At 41.7% G+C, this 23970-nt stretch overlaps 1 protein-coding gene across 7 annotated transcripts in view; it reads right to left on the bottom strand.

The window, feature by feature from the left end:
- The window catches only part of neo1a (neogenin 1a), a 444233-nt gene that overhangs the window by 134345 nt on the left and 285918 nt on the right, over positions 1–23970 (bottom strand). For all 7 annotated transcript variants that reach the window (XM_060940914.1, XM_060940915.1, XM_060940916.1 and 4 more), the window contains exon 5: positions 7808–7944. In XM_060940914.1, the coding sequence (XP_060796897.1) occupies positions 7808–7944 (137 nt within the window). The remainder of the gene's footprint in view (positions 1–7807; positions 7945–23970) is intronic.

Genomic DNA, 23970 nt, shown 5'->3' with positions numbered 1-23970 from the left:
GCTAACGCTAAGCAAAAACATGGCTGAATCCTGAATGACTCAGTTTTGTATAAATAGGGGACTACATAGGCAGCAAAATGTAGTTTTTTTCCTGCCATGGAAGTGCACTTGTATACTGAGGAGGAAGCAATTTGCATTACAGCCGTGAATGAGGATTCAAAATGGCAGCTCGGCTCGGTTTTCCCTTTCGGGCGCTCTCGTTTTCTGTTAGAATTTGGTAAAGAAAAAAATAAATATATTATTTACCAGCTTAAGGTCGGTCCGTATGGTGAAATACTGTGACCTCAGCCTTGAATACTGACCTCGGCCCAGAGGGCCTCGCTCAGTACTTTCAAGACCTCGGTCACGGTATTTCACGATACGGACCTCCCAGCTGGTAAATAACATATATATAGACCCCTTCGCAGTAAACGTCATTCATACGTAAGAGGAAATTGCGCGCGCAGCCTGGACTCAAAAAAGACTCAGCGATGCCTAGTTGTTGAGTTGTCAGGTGTCAGAATCGTAGCAGTGATGGGGTTAAAATGTTCAGAATTCCAGCAGGATCTCACCCATTCCAAAAAAATTGCCGATGTCTATGACTACAAGCCATCAAACGTGTAGACTGGGATGAAAGCACCATCAAAAATGCGCGGGTTTGCAGCGCCCACTTCATCACAGGTAAGATCAGGCTATTTATTAAATCTTTCTTTTTTATTCTTTCTAGTCTTCGTTTATTGATGTAGCAAAATACTTTGGTAACGTTTGTCTGATTAGCTGGGTCATAGTTACACAATGTAATGAATATTGTTAGCATGTTAACTTAGCTTTGCATGCAATTTTGTTTGTAGGAGAGGTCTCGCTTGACTCAAGCAGTCCAGATTTTGTGCCATCATTATTTGTGTCTGCCGAAAATCACAATTTTAAAGCAAGGATGGAAAGGTAAAATTGTGTGCCCTCACTCTAAATGCCAACTTACGTTGACTGCTCTAACCTAGCTCCCGCCCCGTTCAGTTTCATTTCTGCTCTCTGCCTCTCGCTTTTTACGCAGCTCTGATTTCTCTTAGCTGCACTCTTTACACTATCATTCCTTTCATGCCATTACCTCCTGCAAATTGCTGTTTAGTGTTGGGATTTGCTGTTGTAGCTAAAGCCACATTGCCATCACATCACTGGCATAATTTGATTAAAACAAAATGAATATGAATGTCCCATTGTTAATCAAGTTGTACATGCCCGCACATAACAATCATATGCGTCTAAAGACTTGTAGGCACGAAGTTTTTCGTGGGTGTACACTGAAGTCTTGTCAATAAGGTACGAGTATATATCTGGCCATTGTATACCAGGGAACTTACTAACATCGTCCATCCACTCTTTAATTAAATGCGGATCCGGTAGGCGATGTCCACTTGTTAGAGTTAACTTATTTATGTAGCATTCTCGATCTTGTAACGACAATTATTTGGCATAATCTGACAGCTCATAATGCCGGTCTATGGGCAGCGCCATTGTTTCTGGGTCCAGGCTGCGCGCGCATCCTGGCAACGGTCGGTTCGTTTACAAACATGCGAAGGGGTCTATATTTTGCTGTTTTTGTGATCTCTACTTGTTAGTCCTGAGCCACAGAAAAGTTTAGGTTTCTCAATTGATTATTTAAGTCAATATTAATCTCTGAACACTGTATGAAATTTGAGAAAGCGCAAACTTCAGATTTGTTGGGTAGATTTGGTGAGTAAAGTGGAAATACAGTAGCAACATGAAAACCCAAGGACAAAGGGCATGGGAGATTCTGGATTGTGGTTGATTTGATATGGAACGATCGAGTACAGATTTACTCAGACAGTCTCAGAGAGCCACAGAAGCGATTCACACCATCAATTCCCAGTTCCTGTAGTCTCCTTGTGTGTGTCAGACCTCAGCTCCTCATGTCAGCTCTATCGATATCAAACAGTAGCCTGGAGGTAGAGGGCAGTCATGTGCAGCATGCTAACTCAGAGGCAGGTGATCAAAGCTTAATAAGACATCAGACTTGGAATGCATGAACTGCTATAAGCCCTAGAAAACACACACACACACACACACCAGCAATTTTCTTGTGGGGACCATCCAAATGTCCCCACAAGTGTAATATTGTCAGATTTTACAATCCTTGTGGGGACATTTGGTCCTCAGTAGTACAACCCCGATTCCAAAAAAGTTGGGACAAAGTACAAATTGTAAATAAAAACGGAATGCAATGATTTACAAATCTCAAAAACGGATATTGTATTCACAATAGAACATAGACAACATATCAAATGTCGAAAGTGAGACATTCTGAAATTTCATGCCAAATATTGGCTCATTTGAAATTTCATGACAGCAACACATCTCAAAAAAGTTGGGACGGGGCAATAAGAGGCTGGAAAAGTTAAAGGTACAAAAAAGGAACAGCTGGAGGACCAAACTGCAACTCATTAGGTCAATTGGCAATAGGTCATTAACATGACTGGGTATAAAAAGAGCATCTTGGAGTGGCAGCGGCTCTCAGAAGTAAAGATGGGAAGAGGATCACCAATCCCCCTAATTCTGCACCGACAAATAGTGGAGCAATATCAGAAAGGAGTTCGACAGTGTAAAATTGCAAAGAGTTTGAACATATCATCATCTACAGTGCATAATATCATCAAAAGATTCAGAGAATCTGGAAGAATCTCTGTGCGTAAGGGTCAAGGCCGGAAAACCATACTGGGTGCCCGTGATCTTCGGGCCCTTAGACAGCACTGCATCACATACAGGCATGCTTCTGTATTGGAAATCACAAAATGGGCTCAGGAATATTTCCAGAGAACATTATCTGTGAACACAATTCACCGTGCCATCCGCCGTTGCCAGCTAAAACTCTATAGTTCAAAGAAGAAGCCGTATCTAAACATGATCCAGAAGCGCAGACGTCTTCTCTGGGCCAAGGCTCATTTAAAATGGACTGTGGCAAAGTGGAAAACTGTTCTGTGGTCAGACGAATCAAAATGTGAAGTTCTTTATGGAAATCAGGGACGCCGTGTCATTCGGACTAAAGAGGAGAAGGATGACCCAAGTTGTTATCAGGGCTCAGTTCAGAAGCCTGCATCTCTGATGGTATGGGGTTGCATTAGTGCATGTGGCATGGGCAGCTTACACATCTGGAAAGACACCATCAATGCTGAAAGGTATATCCAGGTTCTAGAGCAACATATGCTCCCGTCTAGACGACGTCTCTTTCAGGGAAGACCTTGCATTTTCCAACATGACAATGCCAAACCACATACTGCATCAATTACAGCATCATGGCTGCGTAGAAGAAGGGTCCGGGTACTGAACTGGCCAGCCTGCAGTCCAGATCTTTCACCCATACAAAACATTTGGTGCATCATAAAACGGAAGATACGACAAAAAAGACCTAAGACAGTTGAGCAACTAGAATCCTACATTAGACAAGAATGGGTTAACATTCCTATCCCTAAACTTGAGCAACTTGTCTCCTCAGTCCCCAGACGTTTACAGACTGTTGTAAAGAGAAAAGGGGATGTTTCACAGTGGTAAACATGGCCTCGTCCCAACTTTTCTGAGATGTGTTGTTGTCATGAAATTTAAAATCCCCTAATTTTTCTCTTTAAATGATACATTTTCTCAGTTTAAACATTTGATATGTCATCTATGTTCTATTCTGAATAAAATATGGAATTTTGAAACTTCCACATCATTGCATTCCGTTTTTATTTACAATTTGTACTTTGTCCCAACTTTTTTAGAATCGGGGTTGTATATAAAAACATGTGCGTGCGCGCGCACACACACACACACACACACACGTATCACATTGCATACAAAAACCCACATACGTTTCCATGCCTTTCAGAACACAAACATATTTTGGCCAACGTATGTGGACTCATTACTGCTTACAGGTCACACACACACAAAAAACAGCAATTTCCTTGTGGGGACCATCCAAATGTCCCCACAAGGTTGATATTGTCAGATTTTATTATCCTTGCAGGGGACATTTGGTCCTCAGTAGTATATTAAACACATGCGCGTGTGTGTATTACATCACATACGAAAACATACATATGTTCCCATGCCTTTCAGAACACAAACAAACATATTCTGGCCAACATGCGTGGACTCATTACTGCTTACAGGTCTCACACACACATACACACACACACACAGTCCCATTAGTGCAACCACAAGGCCTGGAAATAAAAAGACTTCTAGCTCCACCACGCACCAATCATCCCGCTCTGTAATTAAAACCTACTGTGTCCTCTGGCCCAATTTATTGTCATGCCAACTCCAATAAAATGAGAGGCAGTGCAGTCACACTGGAGCTCGCTCCCCTTTCACGGAGGCCTCAAGCTGTTGCTCTCGTCTTTAACCCCGGCCTCAGAGTAGCTGGCAAGAAAACACACACACTTAAACGACTAAAGGGTCCGGATGACACACTCCGAGCCACCAAATAAATAACCAGCCATCAGCTGCTGGAAGATTTTCGCTTCTCCGTATCTACATATGGCAGATGTCACGAAGTGCAAAATCCAAAACAACCCTGTGGTTTTTTTTCTTTGTTTTTTTTTTTTTTTTTAGTACAGAAGGAGAAACATATGCCGGGTTTAGCCAATTAACAAGAATTACAATTTGTTTCAATTAAAGTTTGTTGTTGTGTTGTTTTTTTTTTTTTAATTGGCAGCACGACAAACTAACTCAAAGGGCACAGGGTCAGCTTTCAATTCCTGTAAAGTAAATTAACTGATCAAAAGGGAAATTTCTCGTGACAGCGCAAACATATTTAAAAGAAACAAGCCACATGGTGCATACTATAAAAGAACAGTCAAAGAAAATCAGCTGGACATCATGTGGGAAAAAGCGGTCTTGAAAGCGCCTTTCTGTTTCGTCCGTCCAGAAACAGAGAGAGCCGTCAATCCTGCGACGCAGCTGGCTAAAGGACTTCATTACCACAAAGGCGTTGAGGAGGTTTTTTTTTTTTTTTTGGATGGTTCGGTCTGTTGGAAGCCTCTTGCTCTGGTTCCAAAGCTTTTGAAAGAAAGCCCAGGAGAGAAGCTTTGGGAATCTGGGGAATGGCAAGTAAAATGGTGAGGGGGAAAAAAAAAAAAAGAAGAGGAACTGGAAAGCTGAATCCTTGGCGCACCTCCACTCTGCCATGTTGTGAATAGTAAACTGGGTCCTTCCACTCCACCGATGCATCCACACAATGACTCTCCCCCATGCACGCAGCCTTCTCTTTCATCCACTCGTCCCACCCAGGATGGCACTATGCGCTCGCGTGAAGCGTGAAGCGCAGGAAAGGGATCTGGGTCCGACGTCGGTTCCCTGATTTCACACCCTCCGTATGCTTCCTTGTGCACCCTTCATCCTTGACACAACATATTCATGGGCTTTACAGAAAGCATCCTTTGTGTCATTCTCGCTCCCGTGTCATGGCAATTCGAGCCATTAGTCTCAGTTCTATACCTGTTTGTGTAAACATGGCCAAAGCGTGCTGCAAGCATACAATCCAATTACAGAACAATGTCATTTCAAAAGCGCACGCGGGCTTAGGATAGAGCCGCCGAACGCTCTGCAGGCACCGTTCACTCGACAAGACGCCCCTTTTCTCCATAAACTACGTTCGACTCAATAGCCAGTATTGATTCTTTCTAAAGTTATGAGCGTGAAAGAATTGAGCTCAGGTTGTATTTAAAAATTATTCCAAGAAATCAAGTCGTACATGAGCCGATAGCCGACGAGATTGAGTGGAATAACTGTTTTATTCTATCCGCAGTCACTGGATTTTGAGAAATGGAGCATGTTTATTTTTATTTTTTGCAAATTCGATAAATAAAAACTTTATGCAAAACATCCAGCAAAATCATTTCCGCTTAGAATGTAAACAAGCCGGCAAAATGACAGGAGCAATTTGTGAAAAATGCAATAATAATAATAATAATAATAATTCTTGAAAAAAAAGATAGGTTCTTACCATCAAATACTTTCATTCCATATTTTGTTGCTTTTTTGCATTTTTGGGGATTTTGTTTTCAAGTAGTTTTTATTTCATCCTCGGTTGGTTCAGCAACACGCGCCGCCATTTTGTTTTCTCTACTCATGGTATATGAGCTGATAGCCTAGTAGTAGAGTAGCCAATCAGAGTGCACGACTGCTCATATCCAGTGAATGTGGATAGAATAATTAACAATTATTCCATAAAATCGAGTTGTACATGAGCTGATAGCTCATGTACTCGTAGTACTGAGTCGTCTATAAGCCATGTACAATGAGATTGAGTGGAATAACTGTTTTATTCTATCCACATTCACTGGATTTTGAGAAACGGAGCATTTTTATTTTTTGCAAATTTGATAAATAAAAACTTTATACAAAACATCAGACAAAATAATTTCCGCTTAGAATGTAAACAAACCGGCGAAATGACCGGAGCAATTTGTGAAAAATGCGATAATAATAATAATAATTCTTGAAAAAAAGATACGTTCTTACCATCAAATACTTTCATTCCATATTTTGTTGCTTTTTTTGGGTGTGTTTTTGGGGTTTTGTTTTCGAGTAGAGTTTTTATTTGGTCCTCGGTTGGTTCAGTAACACGCACTGCCATTTTCTTCTTAATTTTGGCGGCTGGCAAACCAACTTCAAGGTGAATTACTGCCACCTACTGGGCTGGAGTGTGGAATGGGAGATATTTGGGAAAAAAGCTATTATTTTAGCTATTTCTGTTTCTTTTAAATACTTGATAACAAACCGGCATTTTGTTTTTCTCTACTCATGGTATAGGAGCTGATATCCTAGTAGTAGAGTAGCCAATCAGAGCGCGCGATTGCTCATATCCAGTGAATGTGGATAGGATAGAATACACACACACACACACACACACACATTATATATATTCTTTTAACTATTTCTGTTTCTTTTAAATACTTGATAATTTTGGGGGTTTTGTTTTCGAGTAGTTTTTATTTTGTCCTCGGTTGGTTTAGAAACACACTAAGCCATTTTTGTTTTTCTCTACTCATGGTATATGAGCTGATATCCTAGTAATAGAGTAGCCAGTCAGAGTGCACGACTGCTCATATCCAGTGAACGTGGATAGAATAATTAGTATTATCTCTGATGGGGGATTCACAGGCTTTGGGTCAGTTGTATTACTATATGTACGATTTTATGCTTTTGTTATCCACTGCATAATAAAAACCATTACAATCAATTCAGTTTTCATTATGACCTTTTGAAATGTTTCAGTATTACATACACTAGATTACACTCTGAAAGCAAAATTAAAGCTGATTTACTTGTATCCTTCACACACCTTAGATAATGTTCAAAAGAACATAACGCACAATAACCTGGATAGATGTTCTATTTGGACTAAATCTGTGTCAAAAAAAGATAATCTGGGAATCAATATGATGATATTTACTGAAATTAATGATTGCACATCAGTATCCATACAATGTAGCTCATATACACTCGAATCATCAACAGGTTTAGGAGACACCCTCAGAAATCGATGACATTACTTCAGTAGCCGCACAGAGCCAAAAACCGTCAATAACCATTTGTAGGTCGCGTTTGTGAATCCTCTGAGACGTTTGCCAATACAACATGGATCATACAAGGGAGACCACCTGAGCAATTAACTTGTCTCGATCCATTCACGTCACCACCTCAAACCATGTGTGAATCTGTTAAACATTTCGTCAACAGATTAGCACTTTATTTTTTTGCCCATCTACATTACACTACACGCAGTAGTCTTTAAGGGTTCCACTACATGGAGCTTTGACGTTACCTTGTATCGTGAGCTCCGCCCGGACTTCAATGGAGTCGTTTGCATTATCCGCCAGGCAGCTGTATATCCCACCATCCTCTTTGGTCAAGTTAAAGATCTGTAGACTGCCCCCGCCGAGCAGCTCAAAGCGGCCGTCACTGCAGAGAGGAAAGAAAAGAGGAAAGAAGCTCATCAATACTCTGACTGAGGTGCTTACGCTCAGCAAATGGGAGCAGCAGGAGCTTCCTGGATACAATAACTGAATCATTACTCCAGCTTCACTCAGGTTAATGCTATTAACTTTTCTTAAATACAGCCACAGAGGTGTGCATCACTCTGAATGTTGAATGTTACCAGAAGGAAATTTTTTTCTTTCTTTGCATTCCTACCAATCAGACCAAGTAGCAAGTAGCCAAAATATCGCAATGGAAACCATCCGATCCGTTTCTTTCTTTTGTTCAAAAGAAAAACTCTCTTAACAGTGTTTAAAAACAGTGTTTCGTTAAACTTACTTTTTGCATTTTGGGACATGAAGTTGTTAAAAATATATAGTAGGTACAAACAGAAATAAGTGGGTGGGCGTGGTCCATGTATGATTTCTCGCATTTAATGTTCGCGAGCCTCTCATTAACGTGGACAAATATATTGATATCGTGTTTGAAATTGACGTTTTCGAATAACGATAGACGGCAATATTTACCTCTTATTTAAGATGTGGAGACGTGATAGTAGTCCACCCTCCCGCTCTCTCCATTCAGTCAGCGAACGTCACACAGGAAGTGAACCCCAGCGGGTCATAGAAACTTGCGCAGGAGAAGAATTACTTTTATTTGTAGGCTACAGAAACTTTGAGGAACGAAATAAAAACCGGTATTAACCGGTTACCATTATTTTTAATAAGCGTTTCTGTTCCGGAGCATAAAAAATAATAAAGTTTCTGGTTTCGTTTCTGTTCCATGTGAAATAGAAAAAGTTCCCGGTTTTCGTTTTCGTTCCTTGAACCGGTTCAAAGCCCTGATTGTAATTAAATTGTAGAAAAGTGCAACTTGAAGTGTATTTAGTGTACTTTTATGTGCTAAAGTGGAACAACTTAAAGTATATTTTGTATACTTTAACTAGATGACTTTATATGTACTAATATATGCTTAATTAGTACTTTGTATTACAAGTACCTTAAAAATTAGTACACTTTAGAAATTACACATAACTTTCACTTAAAGTATATTTTAGTATAATATATTTCTATAAAGTGTAATATAGTATAATTATTTTAAAGTGTGTTAAAAGTGTTAGCGTGAAAGCATGATATTATACTTTTAATATATTTACAAAAAGTACAATTTGTGTAAGTATATTCATATTTTCAATATACTATTGAAAATATAAATATACTTTAAATACAATAAAGTATGGCGGCACGGTGGTGTAGTGGTTAGCGCTGTCGCCTCACAGCAAGAAGGTCCTGGGTTCGAGCCCCGTGGCCGGCGAGGGCCCTTCTGTGTGGAGTTTGCATGTTCTCCCCGTGTCCGCGTGGGTTTCCTCCGGGTGCTCCGGTTTCCCCCACAGTCCAAAGACATGCAGGTTAGGTTAACTGGTGACTCTAAATTGAGCGTAGGTGTGAATGTGAGTGTGAATGGTTGTCTGTGTCTATGTGTCAGCCCTGTGATGACCTGGCGACTTGTCCAGGGTGTACCCCGCCTTTCGCCCGTAGTCAGCTGGGATAGGCTCCAGCTTGCCTGCGACCCTGTAGAAGGATAAAGTGGCTAGAGATGATGAGATGAGATGAGACAATAAAGTACTTTTTTTTTTCTCGACAGGGGCATCAGTTATTTCCATTAAAAACACTGCCCAGGTGTTGGTATACCTATGATATCTTTGCTTTTTGCTTCAATTTTTTAACCTCCTCTGAATATGTGGAAAGGGAGTGGGGGTTGACGACACCGACTGAAGAGTACACTGGGTGGAGAAGAAAATCGATAGACTGAAGCAGAACAGCTGATGAGACAGCCAGAATGAGCGACAGGACGAGCAAGAAAGACTGGCAGTGAGAGGCAGTCTGGATGGGAAAGACAGGAATAGATGGACAGAAATGGAGAGAGTGACACAAATAGAGAGAGAGCGAGAGAAGGCAGTGCTCTTGCAGTGCTAATATTGGGATGCAGAGACAGCAGTTCCTTTGCTGATCCACCAGCTATTGATTGACTCAAATCCGAAGGCCACCGATTCTACTGTTCTCCTTGTATGCACGGAGCACTTCCTCCACACATCTCTTTCTGACCTGGACCACCCGCTGTGTGCAGGGTATGTGAATCCAATGCTCGCATCGGGGTTCTGATTACACAGACACCACCATGCTCCAGTGCACCAAGTACTCCTCCTTGATCGGCTTTCGCGAAAGAATATCAACGTGCTTTTAGGTAGCACCTCACAGTTCCTTCACAAAGCAGCATGAGGTATCCTGAGGCAAAAGGTCCAGAAGAAAGACTTTTGAGGACATACTTTGAAATTCTGCCCTGAAGCACAGCAAAGCTCTAATATAACTGGCACTATACGATGTTCTTTAGGAAGTGAGCAGCTCAAACATTACCTCCCCGAGAGAGCCATTGGGCAGCTCTGGCACTCACTCTCAAACCCACTGGACAGAGTTCAGTGCCTTTCATGAAGAGGGCCTTTGTCCTTCTGGTTTAGGCCAAACCAAACACATAAGCCATACTGCCAAGCACAAGACCACAGAACATTCCTTTGTATCCTCTGGTTTGACTTTTTAAGGCAATGATGTCATTATTTACAGAAAGAAGCAAGAGTCTCAGGAGCATCACAGCCTCGATGTATAGAGTTTCTGGCAGTCTATAGTCACAAGATCCAGCACGACGCTCATGAAAATAACGTTTGACTGCACAGTCTGAGGGGCTCCGTTATTTTTGGCATATTTATCACAGTACAAACTCAAACTCTATTCTGTCTGGTTAATACAAAAGATTAAAATCAGCAGACAAGGGAATACATCTCTACTAGGACATTTACCAGAGGTAGTGCTGGCGTTTGTGGCAGGGGAACAAGAATCAATTAAAAATTCATTACACAAAGCTCGTCCCCTGACAAAGACCTTTTAATTAGTTGCAAATTTTCAGTGTCACTTATCTCCCACTCAGCTACAGTAACAGGCTTGAAGCTAAGTTAGGGACTGAGGAGCTCTGATGATAAGCTACCACTAATGATAAATAAAGTTCTTCTTTAGACAATGAGGACTTCTAAAGTTGCTCTTCTTCTGTCAAATCTTGGTCTTGGTTCCGCACTGGTATTGCGAGAAATCCCAGCATCTTTCTCTCAAGTAGGTTTAAATAGTCCAGGACAAACATGGTTGAGCTGCTGATTGAAAGTGGACTACCAGATACCATCACTTTGACCATGAGATACATCAATTGGGATTGAGCCAACTGGCCCTGGTGGAAATAAGCTGTGATTGCAGCTTTAGAACTCAGCCACAGTAACAGGCTTGAAGTGAAGTTAGGGACTCTGGTGATAAACTACCGCTAATGGCAAATAAAATTCTTCTTTAGAAAATGAGGACTTGTAAGGTTGCTCTTCTTCTGTCAAATCTTGGTCTTGGTTCCGCAGCTTGGAGACAAGCTGTGACTGCAGCTTTAGAACACAAGCTGAAGAGTCCCCCCCCCACTAATGGGGGATGCGATGGCCTCATGGTTAGAGAAGCAGTTTTGGAACCAAAAGGTCATGGATTCAATTCCCTGGACCAGCAGGAACAGCTGAAGTGCCCTTGAGCAAGGCACCTAACCCCCAATTGCTCCCCAGGCTGCTCTGGCTATGTTGTACATCACTCTGGATAAGAGTGTCTGCTAAATGCCAATAATGTAATGGCTGATTATTTTCAGTCAGCTGGCTATAAACTACAATCTCTTGGTGTCCAGTTCAATGTTTTATCCTGCAGGACACACAAAATAGTGCCTTTGATGATGTACCTTCTTGGAAAGAAATAGGAGATGTGTCGAAAAATCAATATGGAGATAAGTCCAATGTTAAGAATGAAAATATTTCTTTTAGCTTTGCTTGGCTGTCAGAACCCTGGAAGGCATGGTGTACCATTGTGTACCACGGTCTATTTGTTTTGTCAGGAATTCTGCTGGCAAACTGATATTTTGATTAGATCATTATGATACAGCCCAAAGCCACAGCCTGTATAATATGCAGACATTAGAGATCTAAGACAAAGAGGCAAGACAAGGCTGGAGGTGGACCAGCTGCTCAGTGCATGGAGAGGCCACTGAGAATCCGAAAAACAGGAAGGATGGAAGGAGTAAGGTACAGAAAAAGAAAGGTCCACACACAGTTCACATCCTCCAACAAATGTTTTTTTTTTTGTTGTTGTTAAAATATAGCAATGCACTGGCATTTACTGAAGCATCTATTAACAGAAAGCAGCCACACGTACAGTATATTAAAGTGGACTTGTCCAGTGTTCTATGCTAACCATCACTGTTTATCCCTCACAAGTTATCCCTGTCTATATTTATTCAAAGCCTATCATTATCTTCCATGGTGCGCCAGCCATGGAGTCACCCTGGACTTCGTTTTAGCTTGGCCGATGAAGGATTCAGACATTTGGTGTGATTCCATGGTCAATTAAAAACGAGCTTGTCAATACAAACAAAAAAATCTTCCTAGCATACACGACAGAAGACCAGGGCATTCTGGCTCCACTTTCAGGCACTGCTCTAATTCAGGCACAGCTTTAATACCAAAGCCATAAATTACCCACGCGGGAGGAATGAACCGAGAACAGCAGACGCTCACTGTTAATCTTGTAATAATACCGACACTGCACAAAAAAGCAGCAGAAATTATAGCCCATTAACATTGATAAGCGGTTCTCCCAACGCCACTCTCAGTCATTTGGCCCCTCCTTTTTGTAGGACAGAGACGAGTGTACGGTGATTGACCCCAAATTGGATTTTAAATGGTGTTCCAGAGAACAAGCAGAGAAGAGTGGCGGTCACAAAAAAAAAAAGGAGTGAGGGAGTGAAAGACAAGGATTGCGGCCATCAGTATTCGGATGTTGTGCAAGTCAAACTATCATCAGGTCTCCGGGGCAACACAAAGACAAAAAAGCCTCAGCCCAGTCTTTTAGATCTCGCTGCTAAAGGGGCACATCTGTGCAACATGAACGACGCAAACAGTACACTGTTTCTGACCAACCTCACTTCTGTTTCAACACAATAAACATTATGACGTTTAAACACGCGACTCGGGCTAGAAAGAGGGAAGACAATCTGAGGCATGAGGGATGATTTACATGCAGTGTCAACCCTGTTGCCCATACATTATTCATCTGCTTTATTGAAGGCAGATTATTCTATCCAGGCCCACTCAAATGCTTTTCTACCTTGTGGCTGAATAAGGGACCGAGACTTTTAGCAGCAAGTATCTATGAAAAGCAATATTTCATAGTCAAGTCTCTTTTTATACTTTTGTAGTACATGAATAAACTGTTAATGAAAGCCACGTTCGCATTCCAACCAAAAGGAAAGATGCAATATAGACAATGTGCGTTCCTATTTCCCCACACCACAAAGGGTCATTAAAGGAGAACTGAAGGCAAATTTCTTATTATCAAAATTCTATTTCTCATTTTATTAAATATCGGAATGCATTTTTGATCGCTATTGTGTTGCTGCTATAGCAAGTTATGAGTGTTTGAAATATGCTCTGTAATATATCAGTCCGTATGTCAAAGCGATGGCCGTAAACGAGATTCGTTGAGACCTGTGCGAGACATCGTAGGACGGAAGTAAAACGTACAGCGGAAATCAAAGTGGCCGACACCTGCCAACGTTGTCAAAAGACGCGCGCGCACTCTTTCGAATGCTGACGTAATCAAGCCGGAAGTTTTGTTTGTTTTGATAGTAATCAGGAAAGTTTGAAAAAAGTAGGCCGTAATCATCATTTAAACTCGTTTTTGTGCAATACTTCGTTTGGAAAACAGTTTTCAAAATGGTGGCGCTGACACCTGGCTGACGCTTCACGTTTCGAAGTCTCGCACAAGTCTCGTGAAGATCGCGCAGATAAGCGACGCCTACCGTGGACCAAACGAACCAAATTCAACACGGCTAAAAACCGAATAGGCCGATAAGTATAATATTTAATTGCGATTAGTTGCCAATGCGAGTCACGATATAAGGTTACTAAAACCGAAAACGTAATTGAATAAACACGTTAATTAAGAAATAAAGCAAGTTTAAAAATGACTTCAGTTCTCCTTTAAATCCCGCACTTCAGAAACGTTCATTCAGCTTTCTTTCGGTCATCCTGAACAAAACTCTTAGGTGGTGTTTACATTAGACCGTATCAGCGGATCATCAGATTAACGTTTTTAAAATGATTTGCGTGCACACAGCAACGCCAATACACGATTCGCCTGCACACAGCAACGCCAATACATGGATACGCTCGGCTCTGCAGGCATCCTGCGCTCCAAATCACTCCGCCCTGAACAGCGAGAGCCCTCTGGAGGGTGCGCACTCTGGCCCTGCGCAGCTCACAGAGCGCGCGAGTGAAGCGCACGAGCAGTGATTCGGGACTGAGCCGCTGTGTGTGTGATCCCAGTGCATATCGGGCATGCGCGTCACTTACTACTTGCAAGTGGAAGGATGGCAAGCCTAAAGACAATCATAATTACACAATGGGCAGTATTTGCATCTTACCATGAACAACATTAAGAATGACAAAGCAAAGCATTATATTCATACTTTTATACTCTTTAATGAAAAACAAAAAGGTGATACAAGGCGGAAACAATAGCAGGAAGTGAAGTCCGCGCCGTTTTTCAGCAGTCGCGTCACATGACCAACGTAGCATGAACAACGCCAGCGAATCAGGAAGGTGGATGTCACAGTGACGTTGTCCAATGACGACGTCAGCTAGAGCTCAGCACTGCGCATCCTCGTATCTCAATGTTTACACAGCACCGGATCAGATACGAACTGGGTTGAATACGTGGGCCCTGGCGGATTCAAATTGTTCCGCCTGTGGAGTCGTTTCCCAGCGTTTTAATGTGAACGGACAGTGCATCCGCGACGAAAACGAGACGGATACAGTCTAATGTAAACACCACCTTAAAGGGCTTCCCTTTCAAGCAAGGCTTCAAGTAGAATAACTTTAGAAAGTGGCCATTCAAAGAATGACTGCAGAACAATTTTCAAGGTTCTTGCACTTTCTTTGTGAAAGTTATTCAAACTTAAAAAAAAAAAAACTTTCCAGATTTTCTGTTCTGGTTTCTTGAGAAAAAAAGTCACCATATAATAAAACAGAATGTTTAGAGATAATAGATTGAGCACCAAGATCCAAAAATACTTTTAAGCTAAAGTCCTTTTAGAGAGGAGTTGGGGTGTGACATGGTGTTTAAAAAAATTTGATATAATTTCATAATCTAATAACTTTGCCAATTCTTGTTCAATTGACCTCAAATTTTAACAGCATGTGTGGAAACAGGTCAAAATTTTATCTTTAATGCTTTTTGTTTTTATCTTTTTTAGGGGGGCGGCACTGTGATGTAGTGGTTAGCGCTGTCGCCTCACAGCAAGAAGGTCCGGGTTCGAGCCCCGGGGCCGGCGAGGGCCTTTCTGTGTGGAGTTTGCATGTTCTCCCCGTGTCCGCGTGGGTTTCCTCCGGGTGCTCCGGTTTCCCCCACAGTCCAAAGACATGCAGGTTAGGTTAACTGGTGACTCTAAATTGACCGTAGGTGTGAATGTGAGTGTGAATGGTTGTCTGTGTCTATGTGTCAGCCCTGTGATGACCTGGCGACTTGTCCAGGGTGTACCCCGCCTTTCACCCGTAGTCAGCTGGGATAGGCTCCAGCTTGCCTGCGACCCTGTAGAACAGGATAAAGCGCCTAGAGATAATGAGATGAGATCTTTTTTAGGTATAAACAAAAAGAAAGAAAAAGCCTTCTGGAGGAAAGCTGTATGGTCAGATGAGACAAAGATCGAGTTGTTTGGCCACAATGACCACCATGTACAGAGGGACACTGTACCAGCTGGTGGTGGTGGTAGGATCATCATGCTCTGGGACTGTATTGCTGCCAGTGGAACTGGTTCATTGCACAAAGTGGATGGAATAATGAAGGAGGAGGACTACCTCAGAATTCTTCAACATAAACCATCAGAAACTTGAACACGACTTGGACTTACGAGTTACAATGAACCCAGATACGCATCAGAGCTGGTTGTGGAGGATAAAGCAGGCTAACATTAAGCTTAAAACAAGTCCTGACTTCAACCTTGTTGAAAATATATGGACCGTGCTTATAAGTCGAGTCCATGCCAAGAAAAAAAACAAACAAATTTAACTGAACTCTCCCAATTCTACCATGAAGAGTCGTGAAATATCCAACCAGAATTCTGCCAGAAGCTTGTTCATGGTAAACAAAAATGTTTGGTCAAGGTGAATCTTGCGAACAGACATTTTACCCAAATATTAGGTGTGCTGTATGGATAATTTTGACCCTGTGTTGATTTCAGAAAACCCAAAGAAAATTAAAACTTGTGCACCAAATTCTAGTGTTTTTTTAATTAAAGCTGTATGCTGTACAATCATTCTGCCACAGAAAAAGAACAGTTCAAAGAAATTACTGAAAGCTCAAATATTGCCATGACATTCATATCCAAGATGACATTCATGTCACTGTATGTAAACTTCTGACCACAACTGTATGGATACTGTTGCCCCGCCCTCACTCTTATACACTGACTCAGGTTTGTTCATGGTGGAGTGGCTGGCTGCTTTATTTCCCAGGGTGACCTCAGGGTGTTACCTTCTGGATCTCTCTTTTAGTCACGCTCTCCGAGTCCCTACGTGCACTCTGCACACCATGTACAACCGCACTATGTGGTGTCATCCAGATGATGATGATGATGAGTCCCCTTTTCAGACTGGTTCCTCTCAAGGTCTCTGGTGCCCCTTTTCCACCAAAGCAGTTCCAGGGCTGGTTCGGGGCCGGTGCTTAGTTTGGAACCGGGTTTTCTGTTTCCACTGACAAAGAACTGGCTCTGGGGCCAGAAAAACCGGTTCCAGGCTAGCACCAACTCTCTGCTGGGCCAGAGGAAAGAACCGCTTACGTCAGCGGGGGGCGGGCGGAGAGTTGTTAAGACCAACAACAATAACAAGACCGCGAAAGATCGCCATTTTTAAGCGACGAGAAGCAGCAGCTGTACAAACGCGAAGTCATCCATTATTATTATTATTGTTGTTGCTGCTGCTGCTTCTTCCGCGTTGTTTTTGCTTCGATATTCGCGCCAATGTTTATGCAAATGTAGCGACGTAATAACGTATACAACGACGTAACTGACATATACAGCGACATAATGACGTGGCTTCCCTTAGCACCACGAGCGATGGAAAAGCAAACTGGTTCTCAGCTGGCTCGCAAATTGAACGAGTTGTGAACCAGCACTGGCCCCGAACCAGCCCTGGAACTGATTTGGTGGAAAAGTGGTATGGGAGATTTTCCTTGCCGGCATTGCCTCTGGCTCGCTCAGTTAAATCTATCTCTGGATTTCTGTAAAGCTGCTTTGTGACATGTCATGTAACTAAAACTGAATTAATGGCTTAGCATCCAAATGTTCATACACAGCGCTCATGACTTGTGGCTTAAGTCACAGATTAAAAAATAAATTAAGAACTGCAATCGAGGCTAAGTGCTACTCAGTACAAAAATGACAAATACACCTTCTTTCTTTCTCCATGGAAAGGATAAACACTTGACGACACATTTTCCTGATCCCTCACCGTCTGTTCTGTCTGAAGTGGTGGACTCGCGCTTTCGACAGAAGGCAATTTTCAGATCTGCTCACTCACCTGCAGCCTACATGGAGTTACCACCTTCATCTTTCTGCCCCTTCTGCCTCTCTGAATCCAACTCCCCCTTTTAGCACATCTAATCCACGTAATGCATTCAATCACACTTCCGTGTTCCAAGACGGGGAGGCTGACATTAGCGTGAGCTGCAATAATCACTCGCTGTCGTCAGTGTGAAGCAGAAACAAAATGCCAACAGACATTTTCAAAATCAAATGTTTATTGAATAAAAAAGGCATAATGCCCTTTTATCTTAGCGAGTGCATCAAGAGGAGGGCTAGGCCCAAATTTGCATTCTTACTAGAAAGTTACAAGTCATTGCTGTAGCTTACATTGTGTGTCTTGCAGAAGTGTAGGGACTACTCAAGTCAAAGTCCTTTCCATGCCAGGATCTGGTCTTCCCTGGCAGTCTCCTGTCCCAGTACTAACCAGCGCCAATCTCCGTTTCCATAGCCCTTGGCCTCTCACCTATTCTTGGGTTTCAGTCACATGACTTTTCTGAGCAATGTCACTTCCGGTAAAACAGCTGGTGGTTGAGCAAACCAAAACGGCTGCCGTAGTGCAAACAACTAGCGATAACTTAGAGTACGCTCGTAATCTAGAAGCCACGGCTGGCTTTAGATATATTCAGAAGGTTGCTATGTGCAATGGAATCGACCCCGACAGTCTAGGAAAGAAGGATTTGTCATACGATCTCGAAAACTACCCTTCAGTCGAGTTCCCTGACATCTCGAACTATCTGGTGTTGCAGACGTCCTTCTACACCGCAAAACAGATGAAAGCGTGGAACAGTATGGAGGCTTACAAGTTTTTTGTACGTGGCTGGGTAAAGGACCTCGCTATCAAGTCGCTGCCGAATGAATCCTGTATTGTTTTTGCCCGTCTGAGTATTTTTTTAAGCTTTTCTTTCTCGTCTTTACAACGAAGCGCTGCAAGCTGAAGTGTAAACAAACAGTTGGCTTGATTCTCACTTGTGTTGGCTCTTATCTCTCAGCTAAATCATTCACAAAGCTCATCAGAAACCCCTTTAAAGACCTGGATCTTAGTTCAACAAGACAGAGAAGTGATCACGGCGCATTGTAACTGTATGGCTGGGGAAGAATTTTGTCGCGACCTTCATGCATATGGACTTTGTGAAGAGTGAACAAAGAAACAGCTGGGCCATCCATCTCACCCATAGGGCACGGCTAATTTGCTCTCCAGAATAACGCCCAAAGATGGCAGCCATATTGAAAGGATTCAAAGCATCCAATGGTTCCAATGGTTTTCAGTTGGTAGTTTCATGAGGATTTCCAAGATCTGAGGTGATAATAGCCAAAATATAAGCATAATTAAAGGTTAGAGAAGCAGCTTTGGGACCAAAAGGTCACCGGTTTGATTCCCTGAACTAGTAGGAATGGCTGAAGTGCCCTTCAGCAAGGCACCGAACCCCCACCTGCTCCCCAGGCTGTTTAGGGTGTGTTGTATGTTGCTCTGGATAACAGCGTCTGCTAAATGCCTGAAATGTAATGTAATAATTAAGACTTCAAAAATATTTTAATACCAATATTAATATTTGACCCTGAGATTCAGTATGCTGTATAATGTGCAACAGAAACTACATGCAAATAGGATGGAGATAATTGCGAGTTGAGATTTCAAGGGACATCGGACAACACGGGGCCACAGGATCAGTCGAGGGAATTTACTAACGCAAAACAAACCACCTCATTTGCTGCTTTAATGTCCCACAGACTTGGCAACACCTCAATCTGAGGCCACCCCGCCACACAATCACTGCTACGACGTTTATATGAAAGAGTTAACTCGTGTTGTTCAGAAAATGGCTACCTCTCGGTGACATGGCAGCCACCATCAGAAATACTACACAAACAAAATACCTTTCTCAGATTGCTACGTTTTTCCCACTGCCACTTAGTGTTAATTCTTTTTTTGACGTTAAATAAATATTTTACATTGAGGATAATCAGACTATTAGAGTTACATTTTTTTCTTTTTCTCATTAAATAAATACTTTACATTCGGGATAATCAGACTGTTAGTGTTAATTCTTTTTTTTCATGAAATAAATGTTACATTAGGGATAATCAGACTGTTAGTGTTAATTATTTTTACCATTAAATAAATATTTTACATTAGGGATAATCAGACTATTAGAGCTAATTCTTTTTAATTATTTTTTTACATTAAATAAATATTTTACATTAGGGATAGAGTATTAGTGTTAATTTTTTTAATTATTTGGTTACATTAAATAAATATTTTACATTAGAGATAATCAGACTGTTAGAGTTAATTCTTTTTAACATTAAATAAATATTTTACATTAGGGATAGTCAGACTGTTAGAGTTAATTTTTTTAACATTAAATAAATATTTTACATTAGGGATAGTCAGACTGTTAGAGTTAATTTTTTTAACATTAAATAAATATTTTACATTAGGGATAGTCAGACTGTTAGTGTTAATTCTTTTTAATTCTATTTTTTACATTAAATAAATATTTTACATTAGGGATAGAGTATTAGTGTTAATTTTTTTAATTCTTTGGTTACATTAAATAAATATTTTACATTAGAGATAATCAGACTGTTAGTGTTAATTCTTTTTAATTCTATTTTTTACATTAAATAAATATTTTACATTAGGGATAGTCAGACTGTTAGTGTTAATTCTTTTTACATTTTTTACATTAAATAAATATGACATTAGAGCTAATCAGACTATTACAGTTTATTCTTTTTAATTATTTATTTACATTAAATAAATATTTTACATCAGAGAAATCAGACTATTAGAGTTAATTCTTTTTAATTCTTTTTTTACATTTACTAAATATTTTACATGAGAGATAATCAGACAATTAGTGTTAATTTTTAATAAGTTTTTTTACATTAAATAAATATTTTACATTAGGAATAATCAGACTATTAGTGTTAATTCTTTTTAATTCTTTATTTTTACATTAAATAAATATTTTACATTCAGGATAATCAGACTATTAGAGTTAATTCTTTTTAATTCTTTTTTACATTGAATAAATATCATACATTAGGGATAATCAGAGAGTTAATTCCTTTTTTTCTTTTTTACAATAATATTTTACATTCGGTATAATCAGACTATTAGAGTTCATTAGAAGGCATTATGGATGGGTACAAACTATCACTACAGCGGATTCACCTAGATATCAGAACAATAGTGAATTCAGGATTCTAAGTGTTCTTGCTAACAAAGCAGCATTTTTGATGTAATGTTTTCCCAAGACAAAGTCTGTCCTATTTGTTCGACAGCACAAGAACGGCTGTCTTTTCAGGCTCATTATTGTGGACAGTTTGAATTGGTGCGCGTGTCCTACTGGGAAAAGTATTCCCTTCACTGAGAAAAGCTCCAGGAGAAAGATGGTCCAGTTCAGACGATTTAGTAAAATGTATAGTACTATAAATAAATATAGTAATACTGTACACAATAATAAAAGGTTATGCAGTTATGTGATAAAAAGAAGAATATTTAACAGCTATTCCTTAAAAATCGAGTCATACATGAGCTGATACGGCTGTAAGCCATGTACGACGAGATAGAGTGGAATAACCGTTTTATTCTATCCACATTCACTGGATGGAGCATTTTTATTTTTTGCAAATTAGATAAAGAAATACTTTATACAAAACATCCAACAAAATCGTTTCCGCTTAGAATATAAACAAACCGGAGAAATGACAGGAGCAATTTGTGAAAAATGCGATAATAATAATTCTTGAAAAAAAAGATACATTCTTACTATCAAATACTTTTATTCCATATTTTGTTGCTATTTTTTTGTATTTTTTGAGATTGTGTTTTCGAGTAGAGTTTTTATTTCATCCTCGGCTGGTTCAGCAACACGCTCTGCCATTTTATTTTTCTCTACTCGTGGTATATGAGCTGATATCCTAGTACTAGAGTAGCCAGTCAGAGCGCACGACTGCTCATATCCAGCGGATGTGGATAGAATAAATGTATAGATATTTAGTCACTGCCTAAAAACAGACCTCCTGATGAGTGAGTGTATGAGCAAAACATTTGCAAGGGCACAAACTCAACCTGAATAGAATAGATTAGATAAAACTTTATTGATCCCTTTGGGAGGGTTCCCTCAGGGAAATTAAGATTCCAGCAGCATCATTACAGATAAACAGAGAAAAGAAAGAGAGAAAACTTCTAGATAAATTAAAATAAATTAAGTATTTACATATACAAATATAAAAGAATAAGATATGGGGAAGAGAGGAAGAGAAGTGGGGTTAGGGTAAGTGTGTGTGTGGGGGGGAGCAGGAAAGATATTGTACTTTATATTGCACATTGTCCAGTATTGCTTATTGTTAGGCTAGGCTACTGCTCCTTCCCGTCCTCTGTCCTCCTGTTACCCCTCCTCCCCCCCAGAGAGGAGTTGTACAGTCTGATGGCAGGAGGGACAAAGGAGTTTTTGAGTCTGTTAGTCCTGCACTTGAGAAGGAGCATTCGGTCACTGAACAGGCTCCTCTGGTTGCTGATGACGGTGTGCAGAGGGTAACTGGCAGCGTCCATGATGTTCAATAGTTTGTCCATAGACCTCTCCTCTGCCACCGTCACCAGAGAGTCCAGCTTCATGCCGACCACAGAGCCGGCCCGCCTGATCAGTTTGTCCAGCCTGGACGTGTCCTTCTTGGATGTGCTGCCCCCCCCAGCACACCACGGTGTAAAACAGGACACTGGCAACCACAGACTGATGGAACATCCACAGGAGTTTCCTGCAGATGTTAAAGGACCGCAGCCTCCTAAGGAAGTATAGCCTGCTCTGTCCCTTCCTGTATAAGTGATTGGTGTTGCAAGTCCAGTCCAGCTTGCTGTCCAGCCACAGCCCGAGGTACTTGTAGGAATCCACAGCCTCCACCTTGACTCCCTTGACCAGAACTGGTCGTGACCTTGGTCTGGACCTCCCAAAGTCAATGACCAGCTCCTTGGTCTTCGAGGTGTTGAGCTGCAGATGGTTCCTGTTGCACCACACAGCAAAGTCCCTCACCAGGCTCCTATACTCCTCCTCTCTGTTGTCACTGATACACCCAACGATGGCTGTGTCATCGGCAAACTTCTGAATGTGACACAGCTCCGAGTTGTAGCAGAAGTCCGCGGTGTACAGGGTGAAGAGAAGAGGGGCCAGCACCGTGCTCTGGGGTGCTCCGGTGCTGCTAATTACAGTGTCAGACGTGATGTCCTTCAGCCTGACATACTGCGACCTGTCAGTGAGGTAGCTGGAGATCCAGGTGACCAGCCAGGGGTCCACTCGCATACTGTTCAGTTTGTCCTGAAGCAGTAGGGGCTGGATGGTGTTGAAGGCACTCGAGAAGTCCAAGAAGAGGATCCTCACTGTGCAATTTCCCTTATCCAGATGCAAGTGGGCTCGGTGTAGCAGGTAGAGGATGACGTCTTCCACACCAACATCTACCCGGTACGCAAACTGCAGACAGTCCTGGGCATGTTGTACCTGGGGTCTGAGGAGGCTGAGGAAGAGCCGCTCCAATGTCTTCATCAGATGTGAAGTGAGTGCCACCGGTCGGAAGTCGTTCAGCTCGTTGGGCCGATTCTTTTTGGGAACTGGAACGATACATGATGTCTTCCAGAGGGTTGGCACTCTCCCCAGCTGCAGGCTGAGGTTGAAGATGCGTTGGAGTGGTTCACCCAGTTCAGCAGCGCAGGTCTTCAGTAGTCGGGGACACACCTTGTCCGGGCCTGCTGCTTTCCTGGGGTGAAGCTTCCTCAGTTGACCTCTGACCTGGTCTGCAGTAATGCATAGAGGAGTCTGTGTTGAGGTGGAGGAGGAGGGGGCTGCTGTGATGACTGGGGGGAGGTGTGTTGAGGGAAGAAGGAGAGATGGCTGCAGTGAGGGAGAGGGTGGGGGGACGTGGGCTGGTTGAACCGATTGAAGAAGTCATTCAACTCGTTCGCCCTCTCCACTATCCCCTCAACGACTCTGGTCTTTGTATTGTGGCCTGTGATGGTTTTCACACCTTCCCAGACCTCCCTCATGCTGTTCTTCAGCTTCTGCTCCACCTTTCTCCTGTAGCTGTCCTTAGCTTCCCTCATGCAGCGTTTCACCTCCTGCTGTGCTGCTTTCATTGCCTCCCTATCCCTGCTCCTGAAGGCGGCCTTCTTCCTGTTGAGGACAGCTTTGACTTCCTGTGTTACCCATGGCTTGTTATTAGGGTAACACCGTGCAGTCTTAGGCCAAGTTTACATTAGACCGTATCTGTCTCGTTTTCTTCGCGGATGCACTGTCCGTTTACATTAAAACGCCTGGA

Source organism: Neoarius graeffei, chromosome 15 (genome assembly GCF_027579695.1).
Source record: "Neoarius graeffei isolate fNeoGra1 chromosome 15, fNeoGra1.pri, whole genome shotgun sequence".
In the NCBI taxonomy this organism is placed as follows: domain Eukaryota; kingdom Metazoa; phylum Chordata; class Actinopteri; order Siluriformes; family Ariidae; genus Neoarius; species Neoarius graeffei.
The sequence above is the reverse complement of the archived record's forward strand: the minus strand, read 5'-3'. Positions and strand labels throughout refer to the sequence as shown.